General features: G+C 40.1%; 1 protein-coding gene across 4 annotated transcripts in view; it reads right to left on the bottom strand.

Moving 5' to 3' along the window:
* Positions 1 to 15,517, bottom strand: part of gria1a (glutamate receptor, ionotropic, AMPA 1a) — a 396,095-nt gene that overhangs the window by 23,147 nt on the left and 357,431 nt on the right. For all 4 annotated transcript variants that reach the window (XM_039775539.1, XM_039775541.1, XM_039775538.1 and 1 more), the window contains exons 12-13: positions 11,685 to 11,883; positions 7,122 to 7,369 (exon numbers count right to left, since the gene is read on the bottom strand). In XM_039775539.1, the coding sequence (XP_039631473.1) occupies positions 7,122 to 7,369; positions 11,685 to 11,883 (447 nt within the window). The remainder of the gene's footprint in view (positions 1 to 7,121; positions 7,370 to 11,684; positions 11,884 to 15,517) is intronic.

Genomic DNA, 15,517 nt, shown 5'->3' with positions numbered 1-15,517 from the left:
TTATTTATTTTAATTATTTTCTATTCTGTTATGGTATGTGAAATATAAAACATCAGAGAGATGAGCTTCTCTTCTGTTTGTGAGGTTCATTGATTTAGCTGGTAGTGAATCTGTGCTGTGCAAAGGTTTAATAGTTGTGGTGCGTTTGACTGTAGTCTTGGCCATTTATTTGTTTAGTTAGCTTTTTTTTTGTTCTGTCATGGTATATGAAATACAAGACATCAGACAGATAAGCTTCTCTTCTGTTTGTGAGGTTTACTGATTTAGCTGGTGGTGTCTCGACACATTTGCAAAGAGTTAATAACTGTGGTGCATTCAGCTGCAGTCTCAGGCCTTTTTTTTTTTTGTGTTCATTGTACAGTATTATGGTATGTAAAATACAAGACATCAGACAGATAAGCTTCTGTTCCATTTGTGAGGTTCACTGATTTAGCTGGAGGTGCATCCATGTTGTGGAAAGGGTTAATAGTTGTGGTGCGTTTTGCTGTAGTCTTGGCCATTTATTTATTTAATTGTTTTCTATTCTGTTATGGTATGTGAAATATGAGACATCAGACAGACGAGCTTCACTTCTGATTGTGAGGTTTACCGATTTAGCTGATGGTATCTCCACACTGTGCAAAGACTTAATAGCTGTGGTGCATTTAGCCACATTCTTAGCCCTTTATTTCTTTTTTCCTTTCTATTAAGGTATATAAAATGTGAGATTTCAGACAGATGAGCTACTCTTCTGCTTATGAGTTTCACTGACAGAATTGGTGGTGTACTTGTGCTGTGTGAAGGGTTAATAACTGAGGTGTGTTAAGTTACAGTCTCTGCCCTTTATTTCTTTTTTTGCTTTCTGTTATGGTATATAAAATGTGAGACATCAGACAGATGAGCCTCTCTTCTATTTGTGAGGTTCACTGTCCCCATGCTGGATGACGGAGCTGGAACTGTACCAGCGATGTACAAAGGGTTAATAACTCTGGTGCATTCAGCTGCAGACTCAGCCCTTTAATTGTTTTTTTTTTTTTCTGTTATCGTATGTAAAATACAAGATATCAGAGAGATGAGCTTCTCTTCTGTTTGTGAGGTTCACTGATTTAGCTGGTAATGAATCTGTGCTGTGCAAAGGTTTAATAGTTGTGGTGTGTTTGACTGTAATCTTGGCCATTTATTTGTTTAGTTAGCTTTTTTTTTGTTCTGTTATGGTATAAGAAATACAAGACATCAGACAGATGAGCTTCTCTTCTGTTGGTGAGGTTTGCTGATTTACCTGGTGGTGTCTCGACCACTGTGCAAAGGGTTAATAGCTGTGGTGCGTTTAGCCACAGTCTTGGCTTTTTATTTCTGTTTTCCTTTTTGTTATGGTTTATAAAATATGAGACATCTGGCAGATGAGCTATTCTTCTGTTTGTGAGGTTCACTGATTCAGCTGGTGGTGCATCTGTGCTGTGCAAAGGGTTAATAGTTGTGGTGCATTTAGCTGTAGTCTTGGCCATTTATTCATTTATTTAGTTTTTTTATTATTATTCTGTTATGGTACATGAAATATGAGACATCAGACAGATGAGCTTCTCTTCTGTTTGTGAGGTTCATGGTCCCCATTGCTGGCTGACAGAGCTTGTGCTGTATCATAACTGTGGTGCGCTCAGCTGCAGTCTAAGCCCTTTGTTTGTTTTTTTATGTTCCTTCTTTAATGGTATGTAAAATACAAGACATCAGACAGATAAGGTTCTCTTCCATTTGTGAGGTTCACTGATTTAGCTGGTGGTGCATCCATGTTGTGCAAAGGGTTAATTGTTGTGGTGCGTTTTGCTGTAGTCTTGGCTATTTATTTTTTTTTTTTTTCTATTCCGTTATTATATGTGAGATACGAGATATCAGACATACGAGCTTCTCTTCTATTTGTCAGGTTAACTGATGGTGATGATAGTGTATTGGTGCTATATGAACAATAGCTGTGGTGCGTTATATCACATTTTTGGCCATTTATTTCTTTTTTCCTTTCTGTTATGGTATATAAAATATGAGACATTAGACAGGCAAGCTTCCTTCTGTTTTTGGGGTTCACAGTACTCATACACTGGCAATGTTCAAAGGGTTAATGGCTGTGGTGCATTCAGCTACATTCTCTGCCCTTTATTTGTTTTTTTCCATTCTATTATGGTATGTGAAATACAAGACATCTGACAGATGAGATGCTCTTCTGTTTGTGAGGTTCACTATCCCAATGCTGCCTGTCAGAGACAGCACGGTATTGTGTTATGCAAAGGGTTAATAGCTGTGGTGCATTCAGCTACATTCTCTGCCCTTTATGTCTGTTTTCCCTTTCTGTTATGGTATGTAAAGTACAAGATATCAGACAGATGAGCTATTCTTCGGTTTGCGAGGGTCACACACACCTTGCTGGCTGATGTAGCCAGCCCTATAGCTGCGATGTGCAAAAGGTTAATAACTATAGTGAGTTGAGTTGAATTTTCAGCTCTTTATTTGTTTTTTCCAGTCTGTTATGGCATGTAATATATGAGACATCAGGCAAATGAGCTTCTCTTCTGTTTTTGAGGTTTACGATCTCCATGTGCTGGCACTGTGTAAAGGGTTAATAGCTGTGGTGCGTTCAGTCGCAGTCTCAGCCCTTTATTTCTATTTTCCCATTCTGTTATGGTATGTAAAATAGAAGATATCAGACAGATGAACTACTCTTCTGTTTGTGAGGGTCACAGACCCTGTGCTGGCTGACGTAGTTGGCCCTGTTTGGTGATTTGCAAAGGGTTAATAACTGTGGTGCGTTCAGCTGCAGTCTCCGCTCTTTATTTGTTTTTTCCATTTTATTATGTCATGTAATATATGAGACATCAAACAGATGAGCTTCTCTTCTGTTTTTGAGGTTCACAGTCTCCATGTACTGGCACTGTGCGAAGGGTTAATAGCTGTGGTGCGTTCAGTCGCAGTCTCAGCCCTTTATTTCTATTTTCCTATTTTGTTATTATATGTAAAATAGAAGATATCAGACAGATTAGCTACTCTTCTGTTTGTGAGGGTCACAGACCCCATGCTGGCTGATGGAGCTGGCCCTGTTTTGGTGATATGCAAAAGGTTAATAACTGTGGTGCATTCATTCACAGTCTCAACTCCTTATTTCTTTTTCAAATTTTATTATGGTATACAAAATAAGAGACATCAAACAGAGACACTTCTCTTCTGTTTGTGTTCACAGTCTCCATTGCTGACTGACGGAGCTGACATTTTACCGGCAATGTGCAAAGGGTTAATAGCTGTGGTGCATTCAACCGCAGTCTCAGCCCTTTTTTTTTGAGTTTTTTCCCGTGCTGTTGTGGTATGTAAAATACGAGACCTCAGACAGATGAGCTTCACTTCTGAATGTGAGGTTCACTGCCAGAGCCGGCACTGTACCAGTGCTGTGTGAAGTAATTGTTGTGGTGCGTTCATTCGCAGTCTAAGCCATTTATTTCTCTTATCCATTCTGTGCAGTACAATAAAACATCAGACCGCCGAGATTCTCTTCTGTTTTCGAGGATCAAAACACGTGTTCCTTACTCCTCCGCCATTCCATCCTATGCATTGTACTTTCAGGTGAGCATTCATTGGTTGTCAGCTAAACAGCATACACAGCCCACCCCTCTGACTAACGAGAAAATCCAACAGATTTGATTTTATCATAGTCAACTGCAGACTAGATGGTCAAAGTCGTTAAATATGCCATATGAAGTGATCGTCTTCACAAGAGCTCACCACCTACTGACTCTGACTGTCTAGCTAGAGTTAAGATTAGAGTTAGGATTAGGGTTAGGTGTCCGTGTACTTTTTGGTATTTGATATTTCGTTTTAGAACAATTACTTTTTCCTTTTGTCCTTTCACATATCAGAAAAGAAAAATGCAAGAAAACGAGAACGAGAAAACGCCCTTTATTTATTTCGCAGTAAATAACAACAATAACGTTCATAAAAGAACTGCTACATCAATGAAGCAAAGCTTGTATTTTTTCCTGAACGATGTGACTCAGTTTTTCTGCAGTCATGTCCTCGTCCCGGAGTGTCACTCTTTTACTATTCCGAAAAAAACAATGTACTGGTCCATCCTCTGCTGATGCCAGTGCAACTTCGAGACCATCGATCGATGTGCTGTGAGGAGGACTGTTTGCACATGCTGTCAAAAGTCACGCAGGAGAAGAAGTACTTCCAGTTTCAGACAACGAAAATACGTCTCTTTTGTTGTTTTTGAGGGCCCGTGTACTTTTTGGTATTTGAAATTTTGTTTCAGAAGCAAAAACGAAAAGGAAAGGAATTTTCAGATATAGATTTTTGATTAAAGAATAAAAATAAAGTATTTTTTAGTTCTATGGTAACAAATAACAGTCATAAACTTAAAATTACACATACTTTTCTGGATTTATTTGTGATTCTAATAATGAAAGTGTTATGGCTCAAAAACAACAAAACACGCATTTTCGTTGTCTGAAACCGGAGGTACTTCTGAATTATTTTTGACGATATGTTCAAACAGTCCTCCTCACAACACATCGTTTGAAGTTACACTGCATGGCATCAGCAGAGGATGGACCATTACGTTGTTTTTGGGAACAGTAAAAGAGCGACACTCCGGGACGAGGACATGACTGCAGAAAAACTGAGTCGCATCTTTCAGGAAGCTTTGCCAACTTTGCATCATTGATGTAGCAGTTCTTTTATGAATGTTATTGTTTTTACTTACTGTGAAACAGCTGACATTTAATGATTTCATTTACTAACACTAAGGCTGGCAGTTTTTATAGTGCTAGCATTTTGAATGGCTGTTCATTGACTTTTAATGGCTACTACTGCTAGTAAACTTTTCGAGTATTAACAGTGCGCACAAGTGTAACACTGCGGTGGGTTGGCACCCTGCCCAGGATTGGTTCCTGCCTTGTGCCCTGTGTTGGCTGGGATTGGCTCCAGCAGACCCCCGTGACCCTGTATTCGGATTCAGCGGGTTAGAAAATGGATGGATGGACAAGTGTAACATGTTAGGAGAGCAATGTGATTTACAGAAAGTGTGTTACACTTGTCAATGAGCAACAGTTCACACATTTACACACATTTAAAATCCTAGCACTATATGCTCTCCCCGTGTCTGCGTGGGTTTCCTCCCACAGTCCAAAGACATGCAGGTTAGGTGCATTGGCGATCCTAAATTGTCTGTAGTGTGTGTGTGTGTGCCCATGCGGTGGGCTGGTACCCTGCCCGGGATTTGTTCCTGTCTTGGGCCCTGTGCTGGCTGGGATTGGCTCCAGTAGACCTCTCTATCCTTCCTAAAAAATATGTATCCCTGTATGTTACACTCATCTCCATCTTAGTTATTTCACCAGGTTTCTGTTATTGCTATAATATCATAAACATGCAACTCCAGTTCACTTGCCTTATTTTTGAGCAGAGTTATTTTCGGGCACAATTACTGACTCCTTTTCCCTTTAAACCCATAGACTTCACTAAGCACAGCAGAAAAAGCAACAATGCCACTTCCTGTCTGATCCCAAAGCCCCGCCTCTTCTACCTCCACCACTATATAACAACAGATGTCTCCAGAAGGGCAGCACAGTGGCACAGTGGGTAGCGCTGCTGCCTCTCAGTAAGGAGACCTGGGTTTGCTTCCCGGGTCCTCCCGGCGTGGAGTTTGCATGTTCTCCCCGTGTCTACGTGGGTTTCCTCCCACAGTCCAAAGACATGCAGGTTAGGTGCATTGGCGATCCTAAATTGTCCCTGGTGTGTGCCCTGCGGTGGGCTGGTGCCCTGCCCAGGGATTTGTTCCTGCCCTGTGCTGGCTGGGATTGTCTCCAGCAGACCCCTGTGTTACGATATAGCGGGTTGAAAAATGACTGACTGAATGGATTCTTATAATTATTGCACTGACTCTATTCTTCATATTGCCATCTGGCATTTTTTGTGTGGTTTCTACTCCGTACTTCTAAAATTTTTATTTTTAAACTGTATTGAGGATTTGTTCTGTTCTGTGTATTGTATGGTATTTTATTGACCCCCCTTTTCTTTTTGACACCCACTGCATGCCCAACCTACCAGGAAAGGGGTCTCTCTTTGAACTGCCTTTCCCAAGGTTTCTTCCATTTTTTTCCCAGCAAGGGTTTTTATTTTTTGGGAGTTTTTTCTTGTCTTCTTAGAAAGTCAAGGCTGGTGGGCTGTCAAGAGGCAGAGCCTGTTAAAGCCCATTGCGGCACTTCTTGTGTGATTTTGGGCTATACAGAAAAATAAATTGTATTGTATTGTATTGTTTCAGGCGGCACGGTGGCGCAGTGGGTAGCGCTGCTTCCTCGCAGTTAGGAGACCCTTAAGGGTTCGCTTCCCGTGTCCTCCCTGTGTGGAGTTTGCATGTTCTCCCTGTGTCTACGTGGGTTTCCTCCCACAGTCCAAAGACATGCAGGTTAGGTGCATTGGCGATCCTAAATTGTCCCCAGTGTGTGCTTGGCTTGGTGTGTGGGTTGGCGCTCTGCCCGGGGTTTGTTTCCTGCCTTGCGCTCTGTGTTGGCTGGGATTGGCTCCAGCTCACCCCCCCGTGACCCTGTAGTTAGGATATTGCGGGACGGATGGATGGATGTATTGTTTCACAAGCCTGTTTATGTCATTTCTAAAGCACCAAGGGTCAACGTCTCGGTTATTGACCAATTTCGCCGAATTCCTGACTTCTCTTGTGTATTTACTGCACCCATGGAGTGAATTCCGTGATATAGATAGGACTTAAGGTCCATCAAGTGCGTGTGTAGATAATGATTCAGTGAAAGAATATATGAAACATGCAATACAAAATAAAAAAAAAGAATTACCATCAGACATAGAGAAGTATATAATAGGCAAAAAACAAGAGTAGTCTGCACACACTGGCGATTCCATACATTAGTGGCTGAATATATTTAATTAGGAAATGTGAGTGACATGTAATTCAGGCTCTTCAGTGTAATGTTGCATATTTGTATAAGGTGTAAACAGTTTCATTTCATAAAATTAAAAACTGCATTTAAATTGCATGATAGAACATTGAAGCAATGGTTTTAAATTTCCCCTCAATTCACATTTTATATTGTAAAAAATGAAATACTTATATATATTATTTATATTTCGGCATCTACCTTAATGCAGATCCTTTAGGCGTTGCAATCCCATAGCCTTTGGAGTCCAGGTTTCCTCCCACTTTCATGGTATCGCAGGGTTTCCGCTGTTCAATGTATTCGTTCATAGTGGACTCCAACAGATAGGCATACTTCCCTTTTGATTTTCTTACCCTGACAACTCCCTCATCCGTTGTTTTTACAAATACAGATGGCTCTGCCGCTTTCATGTAGGACCACATCTTTTCAAACACTGCAATTTTGGATCTCTGAAGAGATAATGTGAATACCGTTATCTTAAAAAAACATCGGAAGGAGACATCAGGAAACAGTTAAACAAGCAAGTCGGATTCAAGTCTAGTCTGTATTGTTTTCCGTAAAATTGTTCAGGCATACTTTATGACTTTCAGTAAATCATAAGCACAACAGAAAACAAGAAAATGACACAAGTCCCATCTGGAGCTAACCCATACGCCAAGGAGCTCTAATCCATCACTTGACACTGTCTTACTGCTTAAACAAATTAGGCTGTGATTTAAAACTCTGTCATTCACTGTAGCACGAGACTCGTCATCCATTTTGTCAGACATTTACTCTTCATTTCTTCCTGACATTAGACTGTCTAACTAACTGAACGAATCTCCATATTTAGTGAAGAATTTTGAGCTCAATAGCCCTCAAAGTTGCATAAAGGTGTTACCCGCCTGATTCAAATCAACAGCAATGTCTCTCCTTCTGGTTTATATATACGCACAGCGCTCTGCCATTAGTCTAATTGAAGACAAGCTCAAATGAACCTTAGAACAATCTGGACAAGAACAGACCATTCAGCCCAACAAAGCTCGCCAGTCCTGTCTACTTAATCCTTCTAAAAAACCATCGAGTTCTGAAAGTCGCTAAAGCCGCCCACCACTCTACTTGGTCGCTTATTCCAAGTGTCTATCGTTCTTTGTGTAAAGAAAAACTTCCTAATGTTTGTGTGAAATTTCCCCTTTACAAGTTTCCAACTGTGTCCCCGTGTTCTTGATGAACTCATTTTAAAGTCATGGTCTCGATCCACTGCACTAATTCCCTTCATAATTTTAAACACTTCAGTCAGGTCTCCTCTTCATCATCATTAATGGCTCAGCTCTTTTATTCTTTCCTCATAACTCATCCCCTGTAGCCCTGAATCAGCCTAGTCGCTCTTCTCTGGACCTTTTCTTGTGCTGTTATGTTCTTTTTGTAGACCAAAACTGCCCCCAGGTCTCCTCTTCATCTTCTTTTGCTTAAACTGTAAAGGCTCAGCTCTTTTAATCTTTCCTCATAACTCATCCCCTGTAGCCCTGGAATCAGCCCAGTCGCTCTTCTCTGGACCTTCTGTAGTGCTGCTATGTCCTTTTTGAAGCCTGTAGACCAAAACTGCATACAGGACTCCAGATGAGGCCTCACCAGTGTGTTATAAAGGTTGAGCAGAACCTCCTGTGACTTGTACTGCACACATCAAGGCACTATATAATCTGACAGTCTGTTAGCCTTCTTAATGACTTCTGAACTCTGTCGAGAAGCTTAGAGTCCAGTACGACTCCTAAATCCTTCTCATAAGGTGGACTCTCGATTTTCTGACCTCTCATTGTGTATTCAAGCCTAACATTTTTACTTCCTATGTGTGATTCTTTACATTTACTGACATTAAATTACATCTGCCAAACATCTGACCAAGCCTATATGCTGTCCAAGTCCTTCTATAATGATATAACGGATTCCAAATTATCTGCCAATCCACCTATCTTGGTATCAACTGCAAACTTAACCAGCTTGTTATTTATATTCCTATATAAATCATTTATAGATTTTAAAAATAGCAGCACCCTCAGCACTGACCCCTGCTGGTCACCACTCTTAACATCACCTAGTTCTGATGAGGTTCCTCACACCTTCACTCTCTACTCGCTGAGCCAATTCTACACCCAACTACAAACATCACCCTGAACTGCCACTTCTTTTAGTTTGATGCCCAACCTCTCATGTGGCACCTTATCAAATGCTTTCTGAAAGTCCAGATAAATAATATCATCTGCTCCACTCTGATTATATCCTTTTGTTGGTTCCTCATAGAATTCCAACATGTTAGTAAAACACGACCTCCCTCTTCTGAACCCATGCTGACTGTCCTTGCCATGTGTTGCTCAATCTTATCCTTAATAATTCCTTCCATTAATGTTCCTGTGATGCATGTTAAGCTTACTGGCCTATATTTGCTTGGATCTGCCCTGTCACCCTTTTAATATAATGGGATGATATTTGCCAATTCCAGTCCTTTGAAATCTCTCCAGTGCGCAGTGACTTCCTAAAAATATGTGTCAAGGGTTTATATCTGTACTCACTAGCCTCCTTAAGAACACGAGGATAAATATTATCTGGTCCTGGTGATTTGTTTGATTTCAGCCTATTTAATCTGAGCAGCTCTTCCTCCCTGTTTAATTTCCAAATCCCTAAGTACCTCCTTAGTAGTCGCGTTTACCTCTGGCAGGTAATCCACTTCCTCACTTGTGAAGACCTCAGAAAAATGCAAGATTTGAGTGTCCGCTATTTCATTGTCTGTATTTTTTAATTGACTTGATTTTTCCTGATCACTTCACCTCCTCTTTGACTACTAAAATACTCGAAGAATCTCTTTGGATCTTCTTTCGCATAATCTGCTATATTCCTGTCCAACTGTTTTAGCCTCCCTAATATCCGTCTTAATGGTTTGTCCTCATGTTCTCATACGTCCTTAAGTTCACTTTGGAGTTATTCGTTTTGTATGCCTTATTCCTCTTTTTTTTTTTTCCTTTGCAGCTTCTTTTTTTAACTCTTTATTAACCCATTCCTATTAATTCCAAATTTAGGTATGTATCTGTCCTGCATTACATGTAAAACATTTTTAAACCTGGAGTTTTTCCACCTTATCCCAGTCTGGCCTCCTTAGACTTTGCTGCATCTGCTCAAAATGTGCCCTACCAAAGTTAACAAATTTAGTCTTTGCATCCGCATTTCTTACAAAACACTGAGAACTGTATTATATTATGGTCACTTGATCCTAGCAGTTCAATCACCTCTACTCCCTGAATTCTTTCTCGATTATTACAAAAACTAAAAACAGATGTTGTTGCTTTAACATACTGCGTTAAAGACACAGTCACTGATTACTTCTAAAAACTCCTGCACTTGTGCTCTGCTATTTGCAAGGTTATCCCAGTTAATGTTCGGATAATTAAAGCCCCCCATGACTACACTATCCCCCTGTAAACTTGGCTTTTTTAATATTAATAAAAAGATGTGAATTGAAATTACTGTCTGTATTGGTAGCTCTATAACACACCCCTAAAATAAGGCCTGTTTTCCTAATGCTTTCCAGGCGAAGCCAGATGTCCTCACTAAGATGGGGCTCATCGTCCAACTGAAGAGGACTTGCATTTAAATTCTGTTTGACTTAAACAGCAACCCCACCTCTTGTTCTGTTCTCTCTGTCCTTCCAAAAAAAGTGCATCTCTCTATGTTATACTTATTCCCATCTTAGTTATTTCACCAGGTTTCTGTTATTGCTGTAATATCATAATTATGCTCTGCTACATACAACTCCAGCTCACTCACTTTATTTTTGAGCACGGTTATTTTCGGGCACAATTACTGACTCCTTTTCCCTTTAAATCCATAGACTTGACTAAGTACAGCTGAAAGAGCAACGATGACACTTCCTGTCTCCACCACTATATAACAACAGATGAATCCAGAAGTGATAGCTCTGCTGCCTTGCAGTAAGGATGACCTGGGTTCGCTTCCCAGGTCCTCCCTGCGTGGAGTTTGCATGTTCTCCCCGTGTCTACATGGGTTTCTACCCACAGTCCAAACACATGCAGGTTTAGGTGCATTGGCGATCCTAAATTGTCCCTAGTGTGTGCTTGATGTGTGTGTGTGTGCCCTGCCCGGGATTTTTTCCTGTCTTGCACCCTGTGCTAGCTGGGATTGTCTCCAGCAGACCCCTGTGTTACGATATAGCGGGTTGTAAAATGAATGACTGAAGGGATTCTTATAATTATTGCACTGACTCTATTCTTCATATTGCCATCTGGCATTTTTTGTGTGGTTTTACAAGCCTGTTTGTGTCATTTCTAAAGCATCAAGGGTCAACGTCTCTCGGTTATTGACCAATTTCGCCGAATCCCTGACTTCTCTCCTCAGCAGAAGTGAACCTTATAATAGACAGACCCATGTTTGGATTTACTCGATTTCATTCTTTTTCATTCACAGAATTTTTTAGGGACATTTTGCTATTATTTGCTGTTGCCCAGCATTGCTCACCATAGATGCCTGTCGTATCAGAAATTTATTACCCGCATTCTGCATGAAAGCATGAGATTACATTTTTTAGGTCCACCAATACAAACTACATGGGGTAAGTAACACAAAAATATCAGTATTTTTACAAATGCAAGGCTAATAATTGCAAGTGTGTTGTAACCTTTAATTTTCTTGAGCTATTTTAAGTTATAGTTATTATATATCACATACATTACATTTAGAAATCCCCAGAAACTGTTTAGAGTAATAAACATCCCTTACCCTAAAGAATTCTTTTGTCGATCCTGCATCGAGTGTCCCATATGCAATCTCGGTCTGTTTGGCAAGATCTTCTGCACTCTCGATCGGTGATACCATCCTCTCGACAGTCAGGAAGGCCGCCAGATTGGCAGTGTAAGAAGAGATTATGATCAAGGTAAAGAACCACCAGACACCTCCAACAATACGGCCAGAGAGGGATCTAATGAAAAAGATGGAATAAGAATAAGAGTGAGGGGGTTACAAAGGGGGACAAAAACCCAATTCAGATTTTGGCCAAAATGTAAAAGAATGAGCAAGCATGACGGAGCCCTCCATATTGTTTTGGGACAAAGACACATTTTTTCTGTCATTTACACCTCTGCTCCCCAGTTTAAAATTACAGATCAACATCATTAAAGTGAACATTGCAGACTTTCATTTAAGGGGATTTGCGTACATTCCGGTCACACCACGGCCGTCTTAACGGCAGCATAGGCCCCCGGGAAAAGTAATGCACTGGGGCCCCCTGGTTTGACAGCAAATCAGAAACATCGTGGACCCCTGTGCTCCTGGGGCTCCTGGCCAGCGCCCACTGTACCCCTACGTTAAGACGGTCCTGGGTCACACCATATAGAAATGAAACACCTTTAATACAGAATCTGCCATTTAAGGGCACCATAATGCTTGGGACAATTGGCATCACAGGTGTTTGTGACTCCTCAAGATGTTTTGTTACACAACATTTAATAATATTGGATTTCATTTGTTTTTTTTAACCTGATCAACAGGTCAGTAGCCATACCACCTGCTCCTCAGAAGAGGTCATCTACCTGAAATGAGCATGTCTGGGCCCAGCCAGTACTTGGGTGGGAGACCATCTAGGAAAAGCTAGGAAGAGATGTTGGTGAGGCTAGTATTGGGGCGCTTACCCAGTGTTTTAAAGGTGCATCCCAATGTCCCAGTGTAGTGACTGGGACATTGTGCTTATTAAATATGCCACCGTCCTTCGGATGAGACTTAAAACCGAGGTCCTCACTCTCTGTGGTAATAAAAGAACCCTGAGCGTCCTTGATAAATAGTAAGGGTGTATCCTGATATCGTAGCTAAATTGTCCTCCACGGCCTAGTCGGTCTGCCCCATAATCATCCCCTGTCTCTAGTTGGCTATCACCCAATCAGATGTCCACAAGGATTACCGCATGCAGATTGATGACACAGCAATCGCCTTTCTTCACGTGTAGCCTTTCATATTTACTTCTTTCCAAGGAAAATATTAAACAGTGTCACACACGTGGGCATGAGAAGCAGTTAAAGGGCTTGTATGAGGGTAATTCCACGCCAGACCAGGGGGTGGCAGAGTGTACTGGCCCCTTTCCTCTCTTTCCACTGCAGACCGATTACAGGAAATTCCACCTGGTTCTGAGGACGCCACTTTGTTTTCTGGCCTTGGTGACGTCACTTTCAGTTCTGGTCCTAATGATCGCTTCCTGTCCTCTCCTTTAAAACCGACATCTTGGCCTCATCAAGAAAGTTCTGTGCTGGACTCAAATCTGTTCTCAATTGTACACAAAACCTAAATCTTTTGCAGGCAGGAAACAGTATATGGGTGGCTGCCCCCAAGTCTTTTTGCTGTTCACTTGTCTCTTCTTTGACAACAGAGTCTTCCGATGTGTACTAGCAGTTTGCTCTCCTTTGGAAATGTGCACTCAAATGTCTCAGTGCTGTGACTGGGGAACAATGATAGATAGATAGATAGATAGATAGATAGATAGATAGATAGATAGATAGATAGATAGATAGATAGATAGATAGATAGATAGATAGATATGAAAGGCACTATATAATAGATAGATAGATAGATAGATAGATAGATAGATAGATAGATAGATAGATATAAAGGCACTATATAATAGATAGATAGATAGATAGATAGATAGATAGATAGATAGATAGATATGAAAGGCACTATATAATAGATAGATAGATAGATAGATAGATAGATAGATAGATAGGCAGATATAAAAGGCACTATATAATAGATAGATAGATAGATAGATAGATAGACATACATGTAAGGCACTATACAACAGATAGATAGATAGATAGATAGATAGATAGATAGATAGATAGATAGATAGATAGATAGATAGATAGATAGATAGATATGAAGGCACTATATAATAGATAGATAGATAGATAGATAGATAGATAGATAGATAGATAGATAGATAGGGGACACAGTTGGAAACTTGTTAAAGGGAAATTTCACACAAATGTTAGACAGTAAGACTTTAGGGACTTTCAAAACTCGACTTGATGTTGTTTTTAAAAGAATTCAATGGATAGGACTGGCAAGCTTTGTTGGATTGAATTTCATATTCTCATCTATATTGTTCTAATGTAAAACATTTAATAAAAGAGAGGAGACCATTCATTCCATTAGACACTCATTAGAATCTCATCCAAATTCTTCAAAAAGATTATGAAGGTCTCTTCTTCTACTCTGTGTCTTGGTAGTCTGCCCCATATTCCTACAACTCTTTCCAAAATTAAGCACTTCCTGACTTCAGGCCTAAATGCACTACCGCTTTGTTCCCATTGCTATCTTTAACTATGTGATTTACTAATAAGTTTAAAGAATCCTTCATGAAAAAGCTTTGCATGCCTGGATTGGTGGATTTTCTGCTGCTCATTTGTGCAGAACTTCTCAAGCTCTGCCAGGTTGGATGGAGGTCACTGGTGGACAGCAATTTTCGGGTCCACTTAATTTCCATTGGTGTCCTCCAGTACGTGATTTATTGTTAGGTTGGAAGAATTGTGCTGAATCTACTTAAATAGATAGATATGAAAGGCACTATATGATAGATAGATAGATAGATAGATAGATAGATAGATAGATTTAGTATAGTGGGCAAGATTAGATAGATAGATAGATAGATAGATAGATAGATAGATAGATAGATAGATAGATAGATAGATAGATAGATAGATAGATAGATAGATAGATAGATAGATAGATAGATAGATAGATAGATAGATAGATAGATAGATAGATAGATAGATAGATAGATAGATAGATAGTTTTGTTCTTAAGGGGTATTAAATAGCAGTAGGTATCTGTTCTTCTTCAGACACAGTGGATCCTTTATAAACGAGACAGAGGACAGCCTTTAACCTCGCATGTTCAAATCTTACAAACTTCTCATCACATCCATTTGCATTTCATACAATTCCACCTCCGGCCCCATCGCCATCTCTGCCGCAGCTGCTTGGTGGATGCAGGAGGTGGGCCATTGGCCAGATTGTACTCTTCAGCCAAAAGGGCTTTTCACCAAACTAGAATTGAAAGCACTCCATTCACGCTCTTGTTTTTTCCTTTCAAGAATGCTGGAACTGTCTAATGTTTAATGTACTCAAACGTTGGCCCTTATTCTCAGTAAACCACTTTTCTTGATAAGAGCTGCTGCTAATTCTCCACCATCTTACACAAATGCTTTTCTTCAGATGCAGTATTGGGACGACATGCAAAGAAATCTAAAATGCTGGTTGTGTGTTAATGCAAGTTTTGGTGACTAACATTTAAGAATTAAACTTGATGCATTAGGATTAAAAGTCAAAATGGAGGTAAGGAATTTAGGGGTAACTGTTGACTGCAACCTGAATTTTAAATCAGATATTAATCAGATTACTAGGACAGCATTTTTCCATTTTAGAAATATAGCAAAAGTTAGAACCCTTATAACAATGCAAGATGCTGGGAAATTAATCCATGCTTTTGTTTTCAGTTGGCTAGATAACTGTAATGCACTCCTCTCAGGACCACCCAAAAAAGACATCAATCGATTGCAACGAGTG

The sequence above is a fragment of the Polypterus senegalus genome, chromosome 13 (genome assembly GCF_016835505.1).
Source record: "Polypterus senegalus isolate Bchr_013 chromosome 13, ASM1683550v1, whole genome shotgun sequence".
NCBI lineage: Eukaryota > Metazoa > Chordata > Cladistia > Polypteriformes > Polypteridae > Polypterus > Polypterus senegalus.
Note: the sequence above shows the minus strand (reverse complement) of the source record. Positions and strands in the feature narration are given on the sequence as shown.